At 37.6% G+C, this 16,313-nt stretch overlaps 2 protein-coding genes across 2 annotated transcripts; one reads left to right on the forward strand and one right to left on the reverse strand.

Annotated features, from left to right (window-relative positions):
• Positions 1-1,725: 1,725 nt before the first annotated feature.
• LOC127656680 (CAAX prenyl protease 1 homolog) lies at positions 1,726-12,916 on the reverse strand. Its single transcript, XM_052145111.1, has 10 exons — positions 12,554-12,916; positions 12,259-12,405; positions 11,635-11,721; positions 7,168-7,284; positions 6,897-7,049; positions 6,558-6,699; positions 4,915-5,087; positions 4,654-4,758; positions 4,149-4,292; positions 1,726-3,119 (listed from the first exon to the last, which is right to left on the reverse strand). Exons 1-10 carry the CDS (start codon positions 12,659-12,661, stop codon positions 2,895-2,897), a joined length of 1,401 nt encoding a protein of 466 aa, XP_052001071.1. The 5' UTR covers positions 12,662-12,916; the 3' UTR covers positions 1,726-2,894.
• A 1,435-nt stretch (positions 12,917-14,351) lies between these two features.
• On the forward strand, positions 14,352-16,283 carry LOC127656681 (dynein light chain Tctex-type 1-like). The gene is made up of 5 exons (XM_052145112.1): positions 14,352-14,403; positions 14,587-14,628; positions 14,805-14,928; positions 15,121-15,198; positions 15,338-16,283. The coding sequence occupies exons 1-5, from the start codon at positions 14,377-14,379 to the stop codon at positions 15,406-15,408; spliced, it is 342 nt and encodes a 113-aa protein (XP_052001072.1). The 5' UTR covers positions 14,352-14,376; the 3' UTR covers positions 15,409-16,283.
• The last annotated feature ends 30 nt before the right edge of the window (positions 16,284-16,313 follow it).

A 16,313-nucleotide genomic window follows, 5' to 3' on the forward strand; every position in this document is an offset into this window, starting at 1 on the left:
TGGCCTGTGGATTCACCAACTGACATTCACGGCACACCGCACACCACTTGCGAACGTCTCAGTGAATGCCTGGCCAAAAAAGTGCCATTATTTGGTTCAACCTTTTCTCGTGACTCGTCGAGAAACCCTCTTTCAGGCGGCTCACTGTAATACAATGGGTACCCACCATTGTATTACAGTGAGCCGCCTGAAAGAGGGTTTCTCAACGGTATTAATAACTGGGTTTCATTTTCTTTTGTTTGAGTGTCCTGCGTCACTCGATACAACTGATCTTTAATATGTAAAAAATATGGGTACGTGAGTGCGACGCCAGGCTGGAGCTGTTGACCATAGATGACTCACTTGATCAAATGCGTCTTTGAGGGACTAGTCACGTGACTGCTTCAGAGGGAAAACCCCTCAGGGAAGCCTCTGAGGACAGGAACTCCCTCTCTTGTGTCATCCTAATGCAGAGCAGATATAGACGGCCCTAGCATCAGGTATCCGGACCAGTGTTGCCACCTCCATCACCAAGCACTGATCCTTGAAGTGACCAGGCTTCCCTACCTCACTCGTGGGGCCATCCAGTCAACTTGGGGCAGAGAGCGGAAAAAGACAGAAGTGGTGGACACAGACACAGGGAAGGACCCCCTAGATGGGGGAAGGGGTTTGGGTGGGGTTCCTCACATGACGGAAAGCTGGTGAGAGGCAGGGTGTTGCTGCCTCCTGTAAATGCCACCATGTAGTTCTCGGTCAGCTGGACAGCCTCCCCTAGCAACGCTGGGCGGTGCCACTGGACCAAACCTGCCATCTCCTGAGGAAGCTGTGAGATTAATTGTGCCAGGTCGACTATCTTCACGGCACCACAAGTTTCCTCAGCCAGCAACCATTTCCGGCAGGCATCCAGGAGCTGTTGTGCAAAAGCGAACTTCAGGGACATGAATCGCCGGTGGTTCTGTTCAGGACTATGGCCAACCCATTGCACGATGGCCTTTTTCAGATGTTGATAATCGAAGATGCAGGTGGCAGGAAGTTGTTAAGCAGCTAGTTGTGCTTACATGGAGAGGAACGGTAACTGGCGGGCCACCCACTGATCGGGTGACCACTTCCACAACTCAGCAGTCTTTTCAAACAGGTCGATGTAGGCCTCAGGCCCATTTTGATGAGGGTCACCAGTGTTGAAGTCTCCGGGGTTGCAGCCCCTCTCTGTCAATCAGGCGCCGGAATACCTGCTGGTCCTCCGCTTGAGCATAGAGCAGGAGTTGGAAATGCTGTTCCTGCTTCAGGCATCACTCCATGTGGGCCTGATGTTGACTTTTCTGGATGCCGGCAAGGGACTTGATGACTTCACCCAGCGGTGAAGATTTCATGACGTTTAGACCAATTGCTCCTGGGTTTTGGCACAACTATAGCAAGTTCGTAATTTGAGCAATGGAAAAGTAAGGAATAAGCAAATAGTCAACGTGTGTATTGTTTTCTTTTCAGCATGTCAAAAACTACAAAAAGGGCTCTCAACAAGCACATAAAACACACAAATGAAACCTTTTGCTGCAGTAATGGTCTCTCTTGTTCCACTCTGGCGCCAAAGTATGGCTTTTTATGTCTCCCGCCGCTATCACTACATCAAGAAATAGGCGTTAGAGATAATGACAAAACAGGTGACAAGCCTTACCGCTCTTTCTCTCTACCGCAGACAGACACGCGATGACGCCCCCATCACCACACAAACTTATACATTTATTGTGAACAGTTTTATTCATAGTGATGAAAAACACATCCATCCAGGCCAATCATCCCAGATGTCACTGGACATATTCCTTTAGTCTGAGTGTAAATGTACCATCATTGAACTTGACTATTTTGTTAAATTTGGAATGAAGCGTTTAGCCTAATTTTCAGGTGGACATTAAATGAGCTCAAGCCATTAAAATATCAAATATAGTAAAAGCCTCAGTCCAATGTTTTTATTGCATGCCAAATATCACAGAAACGTGTATGCCTTCACATGTGAAAACATAGAAAACCCCCCTAAATCCAGTTTTCCACCAGCAAAACTATTATTTTTACGATTCAGGGTTCAGATTTTAAGAGGAAATAAAGAAAAACAAAATAAAAATAAAAACAATTATTTCTAACAATTCATTAAATACTTTCGAAAGTCACTTCTGCCCTTGAATGTTGCTTATACTTCATATTTAAACAACACATTTCTGGTTACAAAAGTAAAACAAAGGTTTTTTTTCCCCAATGTCTTTTCAAAAGAACCAACATTGGAATTAACATTTTAGCTGGCCTTACTGAGCCATAAGTCATCAAAATGACAAATTTTCTTCCTGTGTTTTAAGTGTCAGAAGTCTCATTGGTTTGTACATACCATCTGTCATCTGAACCTTCTTAATTGTAAGAATTTTTGAGTGTCACATAGTGCTGAAAGCCCCTATAAGATGCTTTAACTTAATTTCTCTCTCATGGTTCACATGGATCAAACAGTGGATAACACTTTGAAAATCAAAACATTGACAATAAAAGTGGAAACGCATGGATCTATGAAGAACCGGAAGGGACAATTCACAGTTAAAATATAAAAAGGAATTAAAATAATAAAAATTATATCAAGAACAACTGCAGAAGGCTAACTGAACACATAAACTCACACAGATGAATAAGTAACATCTTGTACATTATCGGTTTTCTGAAGCCATCAGCAAACAATTTGGATTTCCAATCAAGCCAATGACAAACAACTGACAAATTAAACACTTAGGAAGAGAAAGGAAATTATTAAGTAAGTTGACATGGAAAAGGAAAGGAAAGAGAGAGAAAAAGGCATTAATTCCAGAGGGCCAATAGCAGACCCTTTCTCGAGGGACCGAGTGGTGAACCGATTGGGGAATGTGGCCCCCCTTGCAAAGCGGTCAGTCTTGCTTGGGTCCTGTGAGAGCTCGGAGACGCTCTAGCAGGGGAGGATGCGAGTAATGCCACATAGAGAAGAGCCAGTCTGCCACAGGGAACCCCAGGTTATCCTTATTGAGCTTGATGAGAGCAGAGTAGAGCTCAGATGATCTGCCCATACCACGTGCAAATGCATCTGCCTGAAACTCAAACCTCCGGCTCAAAACAGTCAGACAGAACGAGAGCAACTGCAGTGGACAAGACAGGATGAAAATAGATCAGATACATCTTATTACCTGGAAAAAAATATTTCTTAGAATACTGTGTAATAATCAGTGTCCGAATTAACTTTTCAATTAAGGGGCAATATTTGCCCCTTAATTGATTTTCAGGGAGATTCTATTATTTTAAAGGGCCAAATAAACAATTATACAGAATCATGTTACTCAATTAAAAAGAAGCAATTTTTTGCACCATTATTTTATATGTTGGGTTATTTTAGTTCCTTTCAATTACATTTTCCCCTGAGCCCACCTTAATGCAACAGTTTGCCCAAAAATGAAAATTCTTGCATCATTTATTCATTCTCATGCCATCCCAGATGTGTATGACTTTCTTTCTTCATCTGAACACAAAGATTTTTAGAAGAATAGCTCAGCTCTGTAGGTCTTTACAATGCAAGGGCATTGGTACTAAAATTAAATTGAAGCTCTAAAAAACAAAAAAAGGCAACATGAAAGTAATCCATAAAACTCCAGTGGTTAAATCTTTATCTTCATAAGCGATATGATAGGTGTGGGTTATACTTAAGTTTTTAAGCAGGTGGCTATATGCACAAAGAATTTGAATCGCCAAAAAAAAAAAAAAAAGAATGTGAAAGAGGAGATTGAAAGTAAAGGACTTAAATGCTGATCTTTTTCTTACCCACACTCATCATATCATTTCAAGACATGGAGTAAACCACTGGAGTCCTATGGATTACTTCTGCCTTGGTTTTGGTCACCAATAGACTTGTATTGTATGAACCTACAGAGCTGAAATATTCTTCTAAATATCTTAATTGTGTTCAACAGAAGAAAAAAGTCATACACATCTGGGATGGCACGAGTCGGAGTAAATGATTAGAGAATTTTCATATTAGGGCAAACTATTCCTTTAATTTCTGACCCTGGTTATAATTAGTTTCAGGTTTAAGGCTGATCAAAATTAAAAAAATGGGAGACAATTAATTTTTTTTAGAGACAGGAAAAAGAGAGGAGAAAAGAAAGAGGTATTACCTCATTATAAGGTGAGAAGATAAACTGAAAGATGATCATCAGTCCGATGAGGGTGGGTTGGCTATAATGAAAACCAAATGCCACGAAGAGCTCCTTCCGACCAATCAGGACAGCAAAAAGGAAGAAGCACAGGAAGGAGTTCATCTGCAGAGAAGAAACAGCTGGTGAATACTTTAACATCCACACAAGTATCTATTCACATGCTCATAAAACATCAAGAAAAATGGACATACATGAGAAGAGAAAAAAAAAAAAACCTTCTGCATTGAATGCACAGTGGGAGAAAATTCCATGGCAGAGTAAAGAATGTGCATTGGCAAAAACTAGCCTGGAGAAATATCACTTAAAAATAATGTGCCATTATGAGGACTGGCTAATCTACAGTCAATCGGCAGTTAACAAAATTAGGAAAACAGTGCAAATATAATTTTAGAAATCTATAACCCCACACTTTGAGCTGGGCTGCACATGCCAGAATGTTGGAATGCAGCAGACAGCATCTCACCTGGCTGATAACAATGTTCTTGACTGTATGGCCCAGTTTCCAATGCCCCAATTCATGTCCAAGAACTGCCAGAACCTCAGGGTTATTGCAGCCTTGCTTCTTGTTCTAGATAAAGAGAAGACAGAAACCATATGAAACAAATAGCACGTACATAGAGGCACATTGAAATGACCCACTAACTTTTGTAATACTATAATAGTACTCATTTTGTCAAATTTTTTATTTCTGTTTTCTTTTTTTAAGAGTACTGATTTTTCTGACCTTTGGTTTGGACTTGCTTTCATTCTCTGTCTCCTCAGTCTCCTCTCCTGTCCCTGCCCTCTCGGTTTTGTTCAGTGGAGAGTAATCCTCCAAAAGTGTGTCGAATAGCACAATACGCTTGTTTTTGAAGAAACCATAGAAGTAGGCATTGCTGTGGGAAGATCTCTTTGAGCCTGGAAACGAGAAAATAGAGGGAAGAAAGCAATCCAAGACTGAAACATTATGGTTCAAGTAATATAAAATTATTTGTGCTTGCTGCATATGGCTGCAACTAACAATTATTTTGATAATCGATAAATCTAACGATTGTTCAGCGATTATTGCAACGATTAATCATTAGCTCTTAATTGATTATTCAGCTTGTGCCCCGATTTAAAAGGTTGTATTAACATGCTTACAAACAATAGAGGACAAAATCATCTTTTAAAAATACATTCACTGAATTAAAGGATTTTTTTTATTAAGTTTAATTCAGTAAAGAAATTTACTGCAAAAAGTCCTATTGTTATCAAGTGTATTTGTCTTAAAATAGGCCTTCCTAAAAACACTTAACAAGAAAAATTTACTCGACAAGCAACATAAGACATTTAGACCTGCTTTAGTAGAATGTATTTTAAATATACAGTAAGTGTATTTTTTATGCAAGTGTATTTTTCATTGGTTATAATTTGTTATAATAAAAGCAAGTCTAAATATCTTATCTGCTGCTTGTCAGGTGAATGCATCTTTTTTTTTTTATATGATTTTTTTAGATATTTTAAAATATTTGTGTTTTTAATATTATATTCAACATTGTCAGATAAAAAAAAAAGCCTTCAGCAGTATTGTTCCTAAAGTAAATGTACATTGTTTTAAACGAGATTTAGATATTTATATGGGAAAACAAGCCAAAACAAAAACAAATCATAAATGTATTTTGTTGCTGTGCATAATGGGGTGAAGACTTCCTCTCACACATTTCTGTTCACTTCAATCCATCTTTAACTCACAAAAACAAACTCTCTAGTATTAATAAAGCTGATTATTGCCAATTTTCTTCATGATAAGAAATGCAGAGTGACATATTTTATGATTCAATAAGTCACGAGACATCTTGATATAAATCAAGCTACAGCAAGCGTGCACGCTTGAGGGACAAGTGTCCCCGTGACAGAGTGTGACTCAGCCGGGTGTAGTTTCAATCTCTCCTCCTTAGATCGAGACATTCGCGCAACTCATAGAAGAGGTGCTGACCACACAGACAAATGCCAGTGTGTTTCCTTTAAAGACGTTCGATACCAAAGTTTTTTTTCAGCGGAGCGGCAGCTCCAGCTCCACTTATTCCACAATAATAGCACTTCTGTATTTACTTTGTATTTTTGCATTATAATTCCCTCATACTTTGCGACCTACATCACCTGAAGCTGTGAAAGTTTAGAGTGCATATGAACTTTGAGCTGTCTTCTTCCCCTCCTCAGTCAGGTGTGTTATAATAATCATTAGATTATAATGTGACCACACATTACGTTAAATGAGATCAAGCGACTATTTAGACAATTTAATATTGTTGTCGATAACATCAACTAATCGTTTCAGTCATAAATGGCTAATAAACCACTAAAATGGTCTATATTATTATAGTGAAGAGTATTAATTTGCAGTACCTTCCACTACATAGACTTTGGTGAGGGGGAATTGGATGGACTTTGCCATGCTCTCAATCTCGCTCTTCAGCTCTCCCTCTGGCAGCGGAGTGAACTTATCAAACAGGGGGGCGATATAGTCTGCATAGATAGTCACCAGAATCTGAGGGACAAAAATGGAAGGGGGAAATCAAACTCATGTTACAAGATTTTAGCTTAAACATAATATAACCAAGAGGTGATGTGAAATGGCCATGGGCATCAGCAGTTAGGAAACTTCACTCAATGACTTATGAGGGGTGAAAAAACAGAAACCCTTTGTTTTCTTCACAGACCACGTGAAAAATCAGTGTAACTGACCAGAGAGACAGCGAGAGTGAAGAGCCAGGCATAGATGAAGAAATAATCCCCTCCGATCTTGATGATGTATAGGAGCAATGATGTCACTGGCAGTAAAATACACTGCGTCACAGCAAACTTCTTTACAGCATCTTTCAGGAAAAAACCCAGTGTCTACAGGGAAAAGACAGAATAAGAGAGTAAGACACAGCAGGATAGAGTCACTTCAGTACATTTCATCATTAGTTTAATTCCTGCTACACACCGTGCAGAGAAAGAGCTTTAGCCCTACCTGCTGGTTGAATCCATGCTTTTCCTCAATAACAAATGTGTTGTAGAGGCTCCAGGGAAGGCCAGTGAAGGCACTAAAGAGAGTCGCCAACATCAGAAACCCCAAAGACTGGGAGATCTGAAGGAAATTAGAACATTTTAAATATCAATGGATGAAACAGCTTTTTTTGGCCATGTTAAGAATAGCTTACTAACATACTAATGTTTATTCTGCAATATATGAATACTGATTGCAAATTCTATATATGGATAAAAGGTGACACATTTCCACTCAACGAATGAACTTGAAAGTAATTAGACTAAAAATTTTGATTGGACTGACAAAAGTCGAAAACTGATTTGGAAACATTACCGCAAATATAGTGTCACATGACAGAATTGACCCCAATCGTTAGCCTGTGTTAATCATGATGACGCGTATCAATCCTTGAAAGCCAATTTATTGTACGTGAAGGATTACTCACAGTTATGGATTGGTATTAATGGCATACCTGCGCAGATCTGATGCTGCAAACACATGCGAGTCATGACACTTCCAGGAGTGCCAACATAAATGTCTCGTATCATGCACACGACAATATCGACAAGTGCACGGTGAACAAATGAATGGCCACTCTTTGTGATTAATTTAATCGTGGTAGCCATCCGTTTATTTATTAAAGATGCTTTTCCACACCACTCAAAATAATAGATAGACTGAAGTCATGGAATTAGCCCACAATACAAACACATATAATTTCTATGCACGAAGATGTTTAAAATTAAATATAAATACACAATACTTGTAGAAAAGTTTCAATGCTTTTTGGGAACAGTAACACAGCCCAATTCGATCAAATTTTTGTTTAGCTTACTTTTGAAAAAATGCAGGCATAATTCCCTGCATTTTAAATCTTATAAAATATATTGTCGCGCTCAAATTACCAAACGAATAAAGCATTAAATAAAAATAAAAAAATATATATATATAATTATAACCAAACAAAAACATATTGTTAGGCCTATATAATTGCCTTTTGTTTACACAAACTTAAATTAGCCTTACCCTGTTCCGTAGATGAAAATTTGGCTGAATGACATTCTCAGAACGTTCAACACTTTTTTCAAGACTAGATAAAACTTTGTCCAATGCACAGTTCACTTTCGGAAAACTAGCTTTTTAACATTTAAAAACTTTAAAATATTTTAAATCTAACCCTCTTTACCTTGGATCGCATTTGCTGAGCTTATTCAGAAAATATAAATTGCATTATTACGCTAAAATTTATTTTCAGTTCAGTTGGTGTTTCAAGTCATTAAAACTTGCTGGACAAATATGCGAGACATAATGCAGTTGTGATGGCAACACTTTAGATAAGATGATTGTTCAAAATTGCCTACTGAATATCAGGAATGTATCATATGTAGCAAACTATGTTCCACCACATCAATTTTTATTTAATAGCACACTGCATATACACATCGATGGATGGTCCTTATACGAAGACCGAAAGTTTCCCCCACTACTTGGTGCAGGTTGCCAGATTGAACAGGGCCATGACGATTCACTTTCGGGTAGGAACTGGTAATAAACTGCAATAGGTGCAACATCTGGACCAATATTACAGTTCAAGAACAACTGTTTCCTTTTGATTGCATTCATTTCTCAAATTAAAATGACAGTAAGCTGGCTAGGCGAAAGGTACACAATTAGCGATATACACACATTTCTGTCTGGAAACGGCTTAAGGGAAGCTTTCTTTTGTGATAAACCAAAACTTATGCGACAAAGTGTTTTTAAGCCTGACATCATCACGGACACCATTTTTATCGATAAAAGGCCATTTGAATTAAAATTTCAATTTTTTTTTACGCATTTTCACTGTCGATAACAAAACTGATTGAAAAGTGGATGGAAACTAGGTTATTGCCAAGATAATGGGTTCATTTTGAAGTCGCTTTGGATAAGAGTCTGACAAATGCATAAATGTAAATTAAACTTTATATCCAAGATGACTGGATGCCAATGCAAAGTGATAACGTCATGTGGCAACAATGTACCATAATGCAAAATATTCCAGTATTAACTATTGACTGTCAGAATTAACGTGTTAACGCATGCGATTAATAAAGAAAATGTATCTTGTTATTTTTTTCTCAATTGCAATTAACACATTTACCGTTAGTACAGCATAAGTCAGCATAAACACTTGTTGGGCATACGGAACCTTTGTAATGAGTCTACCCGGAGTGATTACACTGATGTACACATCACAACACACATAACAGCGCTTCCCTGTCAGTGATAAAATTATGGAGAAAGGAATTCTTAATGATATTTGATGTACAAAACAAGCCCAGATGGGACTTGTAACTGAAATCAAATATTTTTCAGCCTATGCAAGATGCATATAATTACCACAGAAGCATGTAAAATCATAACAATAACTAAAATGCAGAATGAGACATTTTGTCAGCAAGCGTTTTTCATATGCCGTTCAAAGCACTTGAAGCTGGTGTTGACGCTCTGACACGATTCATGAATGCAGCTTCAAGACTGCTGTAACAAAGTGGATAGCCACAATCTAATGGCAGATTAATATTGTGGAGGATGAGAGTTTAAGATATGTAATAACTATTGCAATGAATATGCAACCTTTGTGGGGACTAGTTCTTTAAATTATCCAAACTCCCACTCAGATTTGGGAAACGTTTAATGTTACTTGAATTGGTGCTATTTTAGTGTATTTCTATCTTTATAGATGTAGAGACTCAACTAATGGCTGAATAAGAATGCATTTTAATGCAGGTTTGAAAAGCCCAGTCCCACACCCACTCTGATCTTCACTTCACACACCTCCTTGAACCCCCTCCTCCACCTTCCTGCTACTCAATCTGCACTTATGATCTGTGAAGAGGATGTGTGCCAGGTTTTTCAGAAACAAAAGACTAGGAAAGCTTCAGGCCAAAACGGTGTTTCACCTGCCTGTCTGGAAACTCACATCCGGAAACCTCACTATTAGCACTGGTGCTCCTCAAGGATACATTTTCTCTCCCCTGCTTTCTCCCTGTACACGAAAGAATTTACTGCAAAAGTCTCCACTGTCAAGCTCCTGAAGTTTGCAGACAACACCACGGCCATCTGCCTCGTCCATGATGCTGACGTGTCTGCATACAGTCGGGAAGTTGATCAGCTGGCTGTCTGGTGCGGTCACAACAACCTTGAGCTGAACACGCTCAAAATTGTGGAGATGATAGTGGACTTCAGGAGAAATCCTCCAGTTTGGTTCAGCCACCAAATCAGACAGAAGGAAACTACAACGGATAGTCAGGACTGTTGAGAGAATTATTGGTGCCCCCTGTCCACCCTCCAAGACCTGTATATTTCCAGAGTAAGGAAACACACCCTGCCCAATCCCTCTTTGAACTGTTGCCCTCTGGGCAGCGCTATAGAGCACAGAGCGCCAGGACATCCAGGCACAAGAACAGTTTTTACCCTCAGGCCATTTTCCTCAATCAACAATCAACCTTCAGGACTCCCCCATAGTGCAATAATGTAAATACATTTCTCATGTACATATGAAAATTCACATATTTTATTTAATAACTGTACATACCCCTACCTTGCACATACATTACCACTTGTACATGTACATAAACCATTCTGTTTTATGTCCTATTATTTCTATGTCTATTTATACTCTAACCTTGTTTTATATTCTGTGTCTCACTTTTATGTTATGTGCACTTATTTTTTCCTATCACCAAAAACAATTCCTTGTGTATGTTTGTACACTTGGCAATAAAGCTCATTCCGATTCTGAGGAAAGGTTTGTTTGGAAAATGTTAATAAATCATTATATTGTTACATGGTGTCAATTTTCAGCATTTTCCAATTCTACGATTAACGCCAAAAAAGAATTATGCAATTAATCGGGATTAACATTTTTAATCGAATGACATCACTAGTAAAAATAGATAAGTAGTTTAAGGGTGAAGAAACAGTGACTCTTTATGTCATTCACAGTGTGTCATGTGAGTGGACGGTCGCTCCAAGGCACGTTTTGTTGGCTTAATTAGGTGCAGTTCTCTGATTGGTGAAGCTTTCTCTGCTGGACAATGGGTAATGCACTTGTTTAACATAAATTCTGCTATCAAACATGATTTTTACACAACAAAGCAGAAATAACACAGACTGATGGATTCAACGCTCAAGGTAGGTTTGTCTTTAATTTATTGTCTACCATAACTAATAAACCATGAGTCCATGAAAAAAACATTATGGAATTTTTACTTCCGGAACCAGACTGTTGCACTCTATAGAGTATCATATTTGACAGCATTAAGAATTACATGGGTGCTCCAGGATATTTGAATGATGATTCACTGGGCTGCCTTGGGTTAAATCTATCTATTTTCCAAAAAACAATATTTCTGGTGTCTTTAGCCATCTTAAGGTTCTGGAGAGAGCTGCAGAAATTACACCCACCTCATACTCTGGACCAAGACCAAAATGAGCTGTGAGATTCCCTGACACTTTCCAGAGGAAGGGGATTCCTCCAAGGAGCAGTATCAGCTACAAAATAAAGCAAACAGAAAAGGAAGATAATATTTACAGTCAAAGCCTCATTCAAATGCAAAGATAAGTTTCAAATGTTTTTCCTAATATTTTAATTTTGAAAGCTGCAGATGTGAATGTCTGAACATAAAACACTGCAGAGAGCATAACTACTATAAATAGGAAATACTTTAAATCACACTTAATACAGGGACGCAAACTCATGAAAGTTGAGAGAGTCATAGCAGATCTTCCAGATGTATATTTTCAGGTGGTGATTCATTTGTTGTCTTTTTTCAGTGTTCAGGCTTAAAGAAACACTTTCAAGTCATTTCAGAAATTAAATGTAATAAGTTAACAAATCTTTTGCGCAAATTATCTTCAGAAAAGGTGACTTTAGCAGTAGTTTGCATCCCTGTTAATAAAATAATTTATCACCATTATTAAAAACAAAACAAAAAACAAGTGTTTACACATTCACTCCACCGCTAATTGGGTGGTAATTTCAAGATATTTGAAAATGACAAATTTCTTTGCAAGCTGTTTCAAGCTCACCGTGCCCTCTGTCTCAGAGTAGAGTCCAGACCAGAAGCCAAAGTTGCTTTTGTCCAGCTGATAGAGGCGAGACTTTTCAAAGGTCTCGGAATCCATTATCTTGCCCAGTTCCGTGGGCACATGCATTGTAGTTCTATAGATCTTCCTCTGTGATGAGTAAAACGGGATTGGTAAGAGTTTACACAAATTCACTCACTGGTATCCCTCAGTTCTGTACATCCCTAAATGAGATGTTATGTGTACAGACCATAAAAATGGCATGCACAACAAAGAAACAATAAGTGTTTGACATCACCTGTCTATAGGCGAGGTAGGCCTCCCAAACATACACCGTCCATGAGAAGACCAGGACAGCGTAAAATATTTTGTCTTCAATTGGTAAAGACAGAACTTCCTGCAGCATTGTTACGGCCTGCCAGTTATTTGTTGGTATCGTTAATTAGGCTAGAGTTATCCAGCAGCAGTTACCTCACAAACAACCCGATCAATCAAGAGAAAATAATCTTCGTAATTATTCTGAAACAATATGAGCCTTACAAGGATATGTATGTGTTATCAAAAATTCCCATAGATCGAAAAACCTCTAAGTAGGAATACACTTATAATGATAACTCATGCTCTATTGCTTCCCATTCCCATTCATGTGAAGTAGCGTGCAACCAGAAACTGTGTCCCACCTGACACAATAGCACAACGACAACGGTTCCTAGACGCTTTGCATACTTGTACCGATTCTGAGTGAAATGTGTACAGTGATACAGATTTTAGCGAAATAGTTCAGCAACGGATGAATTACATTAGAAAAAGTTATTAAAAGGATAGTTCACCCAAAAATGAAGAAATATCGAATTATTTACTCCCACTCATGCCATCCCACATGTGTATGCCTTTCTGTCTTTTTAGTTTTTAGAAGAATATCTCAGCTCTGTAAGTCCATTCAATGCAAGTGAATGGTGGCCAGAACTTTGAAGGTCCATAAATCATATAAAAGGCAGCATAAAAGTAATCCATAAGACTCCATTGGTTAAATCCATATATTCAGAGGCAATATGATACGTGTGGGTGAGACAGAGATCAATATATTTTTTTTTTACTATAAATCTACTCTTTAAATTTCACTTCCACATTGTTCTTTTATTTTTGATGATTCAAATTCTTGTGCATATCGCCACATACTGGGCAGGGAGGAGAATTTATATCCAAATATCACATCGCTTAGAAAGATATGGATTTAACCATTGAGTCTTGTTGATTACTTTTATACTACCTTTATATGCTTTTTGGACCATATGACTTTTGGACTTGCAGTGAAATTGGTATTGTCTAAGCCGTTGAAATGATAAAGGCCAGAAAAAGTATTCCAGACACAAAGATCACTACGTCCCTTACAACAAAGAAAGAAATACAGAACAACCACAACCTTTTGTGTTCCATGACCTGTACCTCAAAATTTAAGATATGCGGTACTTTACAGAAAAAGATTTGACGAACACTTTGATGAACACAACAGTTCCCGTCAAAATATACCATTGTTACTACCATAAAAAATAGCCTATTTTTTCGTCGTCGGCGTCAACACAAGCAATCAAATTTGTATTGTTATTAACTGTACTTATGACAGGGCATGCTTTATTAAGGTTTACTGCATTAACATAACATTTTTACCAAGGATCTCTCATTGTACCGGTCACACATGATACAAAATATTGTATTGTATATATATATATATATATATATATATATATATATATATATATATATATATATATATATATATATATATATATATATAAAACTAGTTCTTGCAGAGAACAAACAAATTTCGATCGAGCACACTCGCTTAATTCAGACGGAATGCACTAAGTAGCCTACTGGGGCCTGAATGCAGAAAATAGAATGAAATGACGAACAAACTGCAACTATGTTTTTCTTTTATGGAATCGGATGCTTCTGCTTATTTCCGGAAATAACGTTTTGTATTATTCTCTTTGCTTTGGAAGGTAAAACAAAAAAAAAGATCAATCTCTTGGAGCTCAGTCTGTGGCCGTGATTGGTTTCCGGGGAGTGATCTAATCCGTTTCCTTAGAAACTACTAAATAAACCTTCATAAAAAGGACGATGGACGAGTATCAGACTGCTGAGGAGGTAAGTAACATGTTTAAAAAAATAACAATAACAGAAGTTTTATGCAGTAGAGTTTTGATTCATACTTCTAAATGAATCTATTTTATTCACGAAAAAGTTTTTTTTAGAAGTAGGCCTACTTCATACAGGAAAGTAACTGCATACACCAATGCTACCTTAACTATGCCTTACTTTCATTCACAGACTACATTTGTTGTAGATGAGATAACCACAATTATCAAAGAAGTAAGAATTTTATAATTCTCTATTTCTTAAGAATTGAGGAATTAAATCTGCAGCTAAACAGATCCATACACTCTCAAGAACTTACATAACTTTTTTGTAAAAATTCTCAAAGTAAATACTTAAATCTGAAATGGAAAATTTGCAGTTATAAGTATTATGGGGTATTTTAATAACAGACTGTTGAAAGCACCATTGGCAACAGCTCTTACCAACACAATCGAATCAACCAGTGGACATCAAGCATTGTGGAGTCAAGTCTGAGCCAGCTAACTAAATTAGGAAAGCCCTTTAAGTACATAGGTATGTAAACAAAAATTGAAACTAAAATAACACTTATTGCATGACATTTTATTAGTATATTTGGAAACCAAACTATAGTCCCAAATCTAACCACACCAGTAGTTTAGATCCAGAATGTTGTACAAGAAAATGTATTGCCTCTGATTCATTGTTCTTATTCATACCCACATCCTTTTCTTTTTGTTCAACCAGTGACATGTATCATTATGCAAAAAAATGGTGCAGGTTTGCACACTGCCAGCTCATGTTTCTGGGACAACACTACAGATGGTAAGATGTACAGTATGACCTGAGTTGCATTTTTTTTTTTTAAATAAACAAAACACACCAAAGCAAGAATAATCGAAGCATTATCTAAAAATGGAAACCACTCGAGTGTGTTTTTATGACACTGTCACTTTCCCCCCAGGGAGTTGCACATTGCGGTGGGAGAATAAAACCATGTACTGCATAGTTAGTGTTTTGGGGCTTGCCATTTGAGGATGAATAAGGCTGATGTATCCAGACCTTTCAGTTTAGACTCCTTAACAAGAAATGCTGTCCCTGTTTGATTTGTAAGTATAATAAATGTATTTATAATTCATCATATCTGTGTGTCTTTTTTGGCCTAGTATCTCAGCAATAGCAGATCACCTGTATTTATCCTATGTGTGATTTACAAAACAATGAAATTCAGTGCATTTCCATCATCAGGCCTAACAATTCTGAGCACACGAGTAACAGTGGCATTTCCATTAGAACAGAGTTCTGTGCAGTATGATTACAAACTGTTCCCTGCACAGATTTGTCAGCACAATTATCCAACAGCACTCAGGACAGGGGATCTATGCATGTGGAATGGCATTAGGGACGTGGCAACACACAACTGATCACTTGTCAATTATTTTCATTCTAATCCTGATTTCACAGCACTGCATTGGAAAAAGAAACCATAAAGGCCCTGATATACTTCCGGAGATGTTCAACTTCGTTCAGACGTAAAAATAAGAAGTAAACAGCTGAGCAATGGTAAACTATTTGCGAACATTCCGATACTTTTCAAAAAGTTCACCCAGGCAAGCCATTACAAACCACTGAAACAAATGCAAAAACACATTTTTGGCCAGATTTTGTTCTAAAAGATGTCACACTTGTTCTTTCTTTGATTTCGTTTGAAGTATATTTGGGCCTTAACTGTGTCAACAAGTTGGAATTGCTGCAGAACAGTGAGATTCAGCAAAGGTACCTGATAATGGAAATACACATATCTAAAAAGCAGTTATGATACAACTGCTCCCTGTGAGGCACACTGCACCAAAACCAGTGTGACTGGATTTGCTTAAGTGCTGTCATTTTTAACTCATATATGAAGATTGTGGAAGACTCACAATAATTTTAAATAATGG

This window comes from Xyrauchen texanus, chromosome 16, assembly GCF_025860055.1.
Source record: "Xyrauchen texanus isolate HMW12.3.18 chromosome 16, RBS_HiC_50CHRs, whole genome shotgun sequence".
Lineage (NCBI taxonomy): Eukaryota > Metazoa > Chordata > Actinopteri > Cypriniformes > Catostomidae > Xyrauchen > Xyrauchen texanus.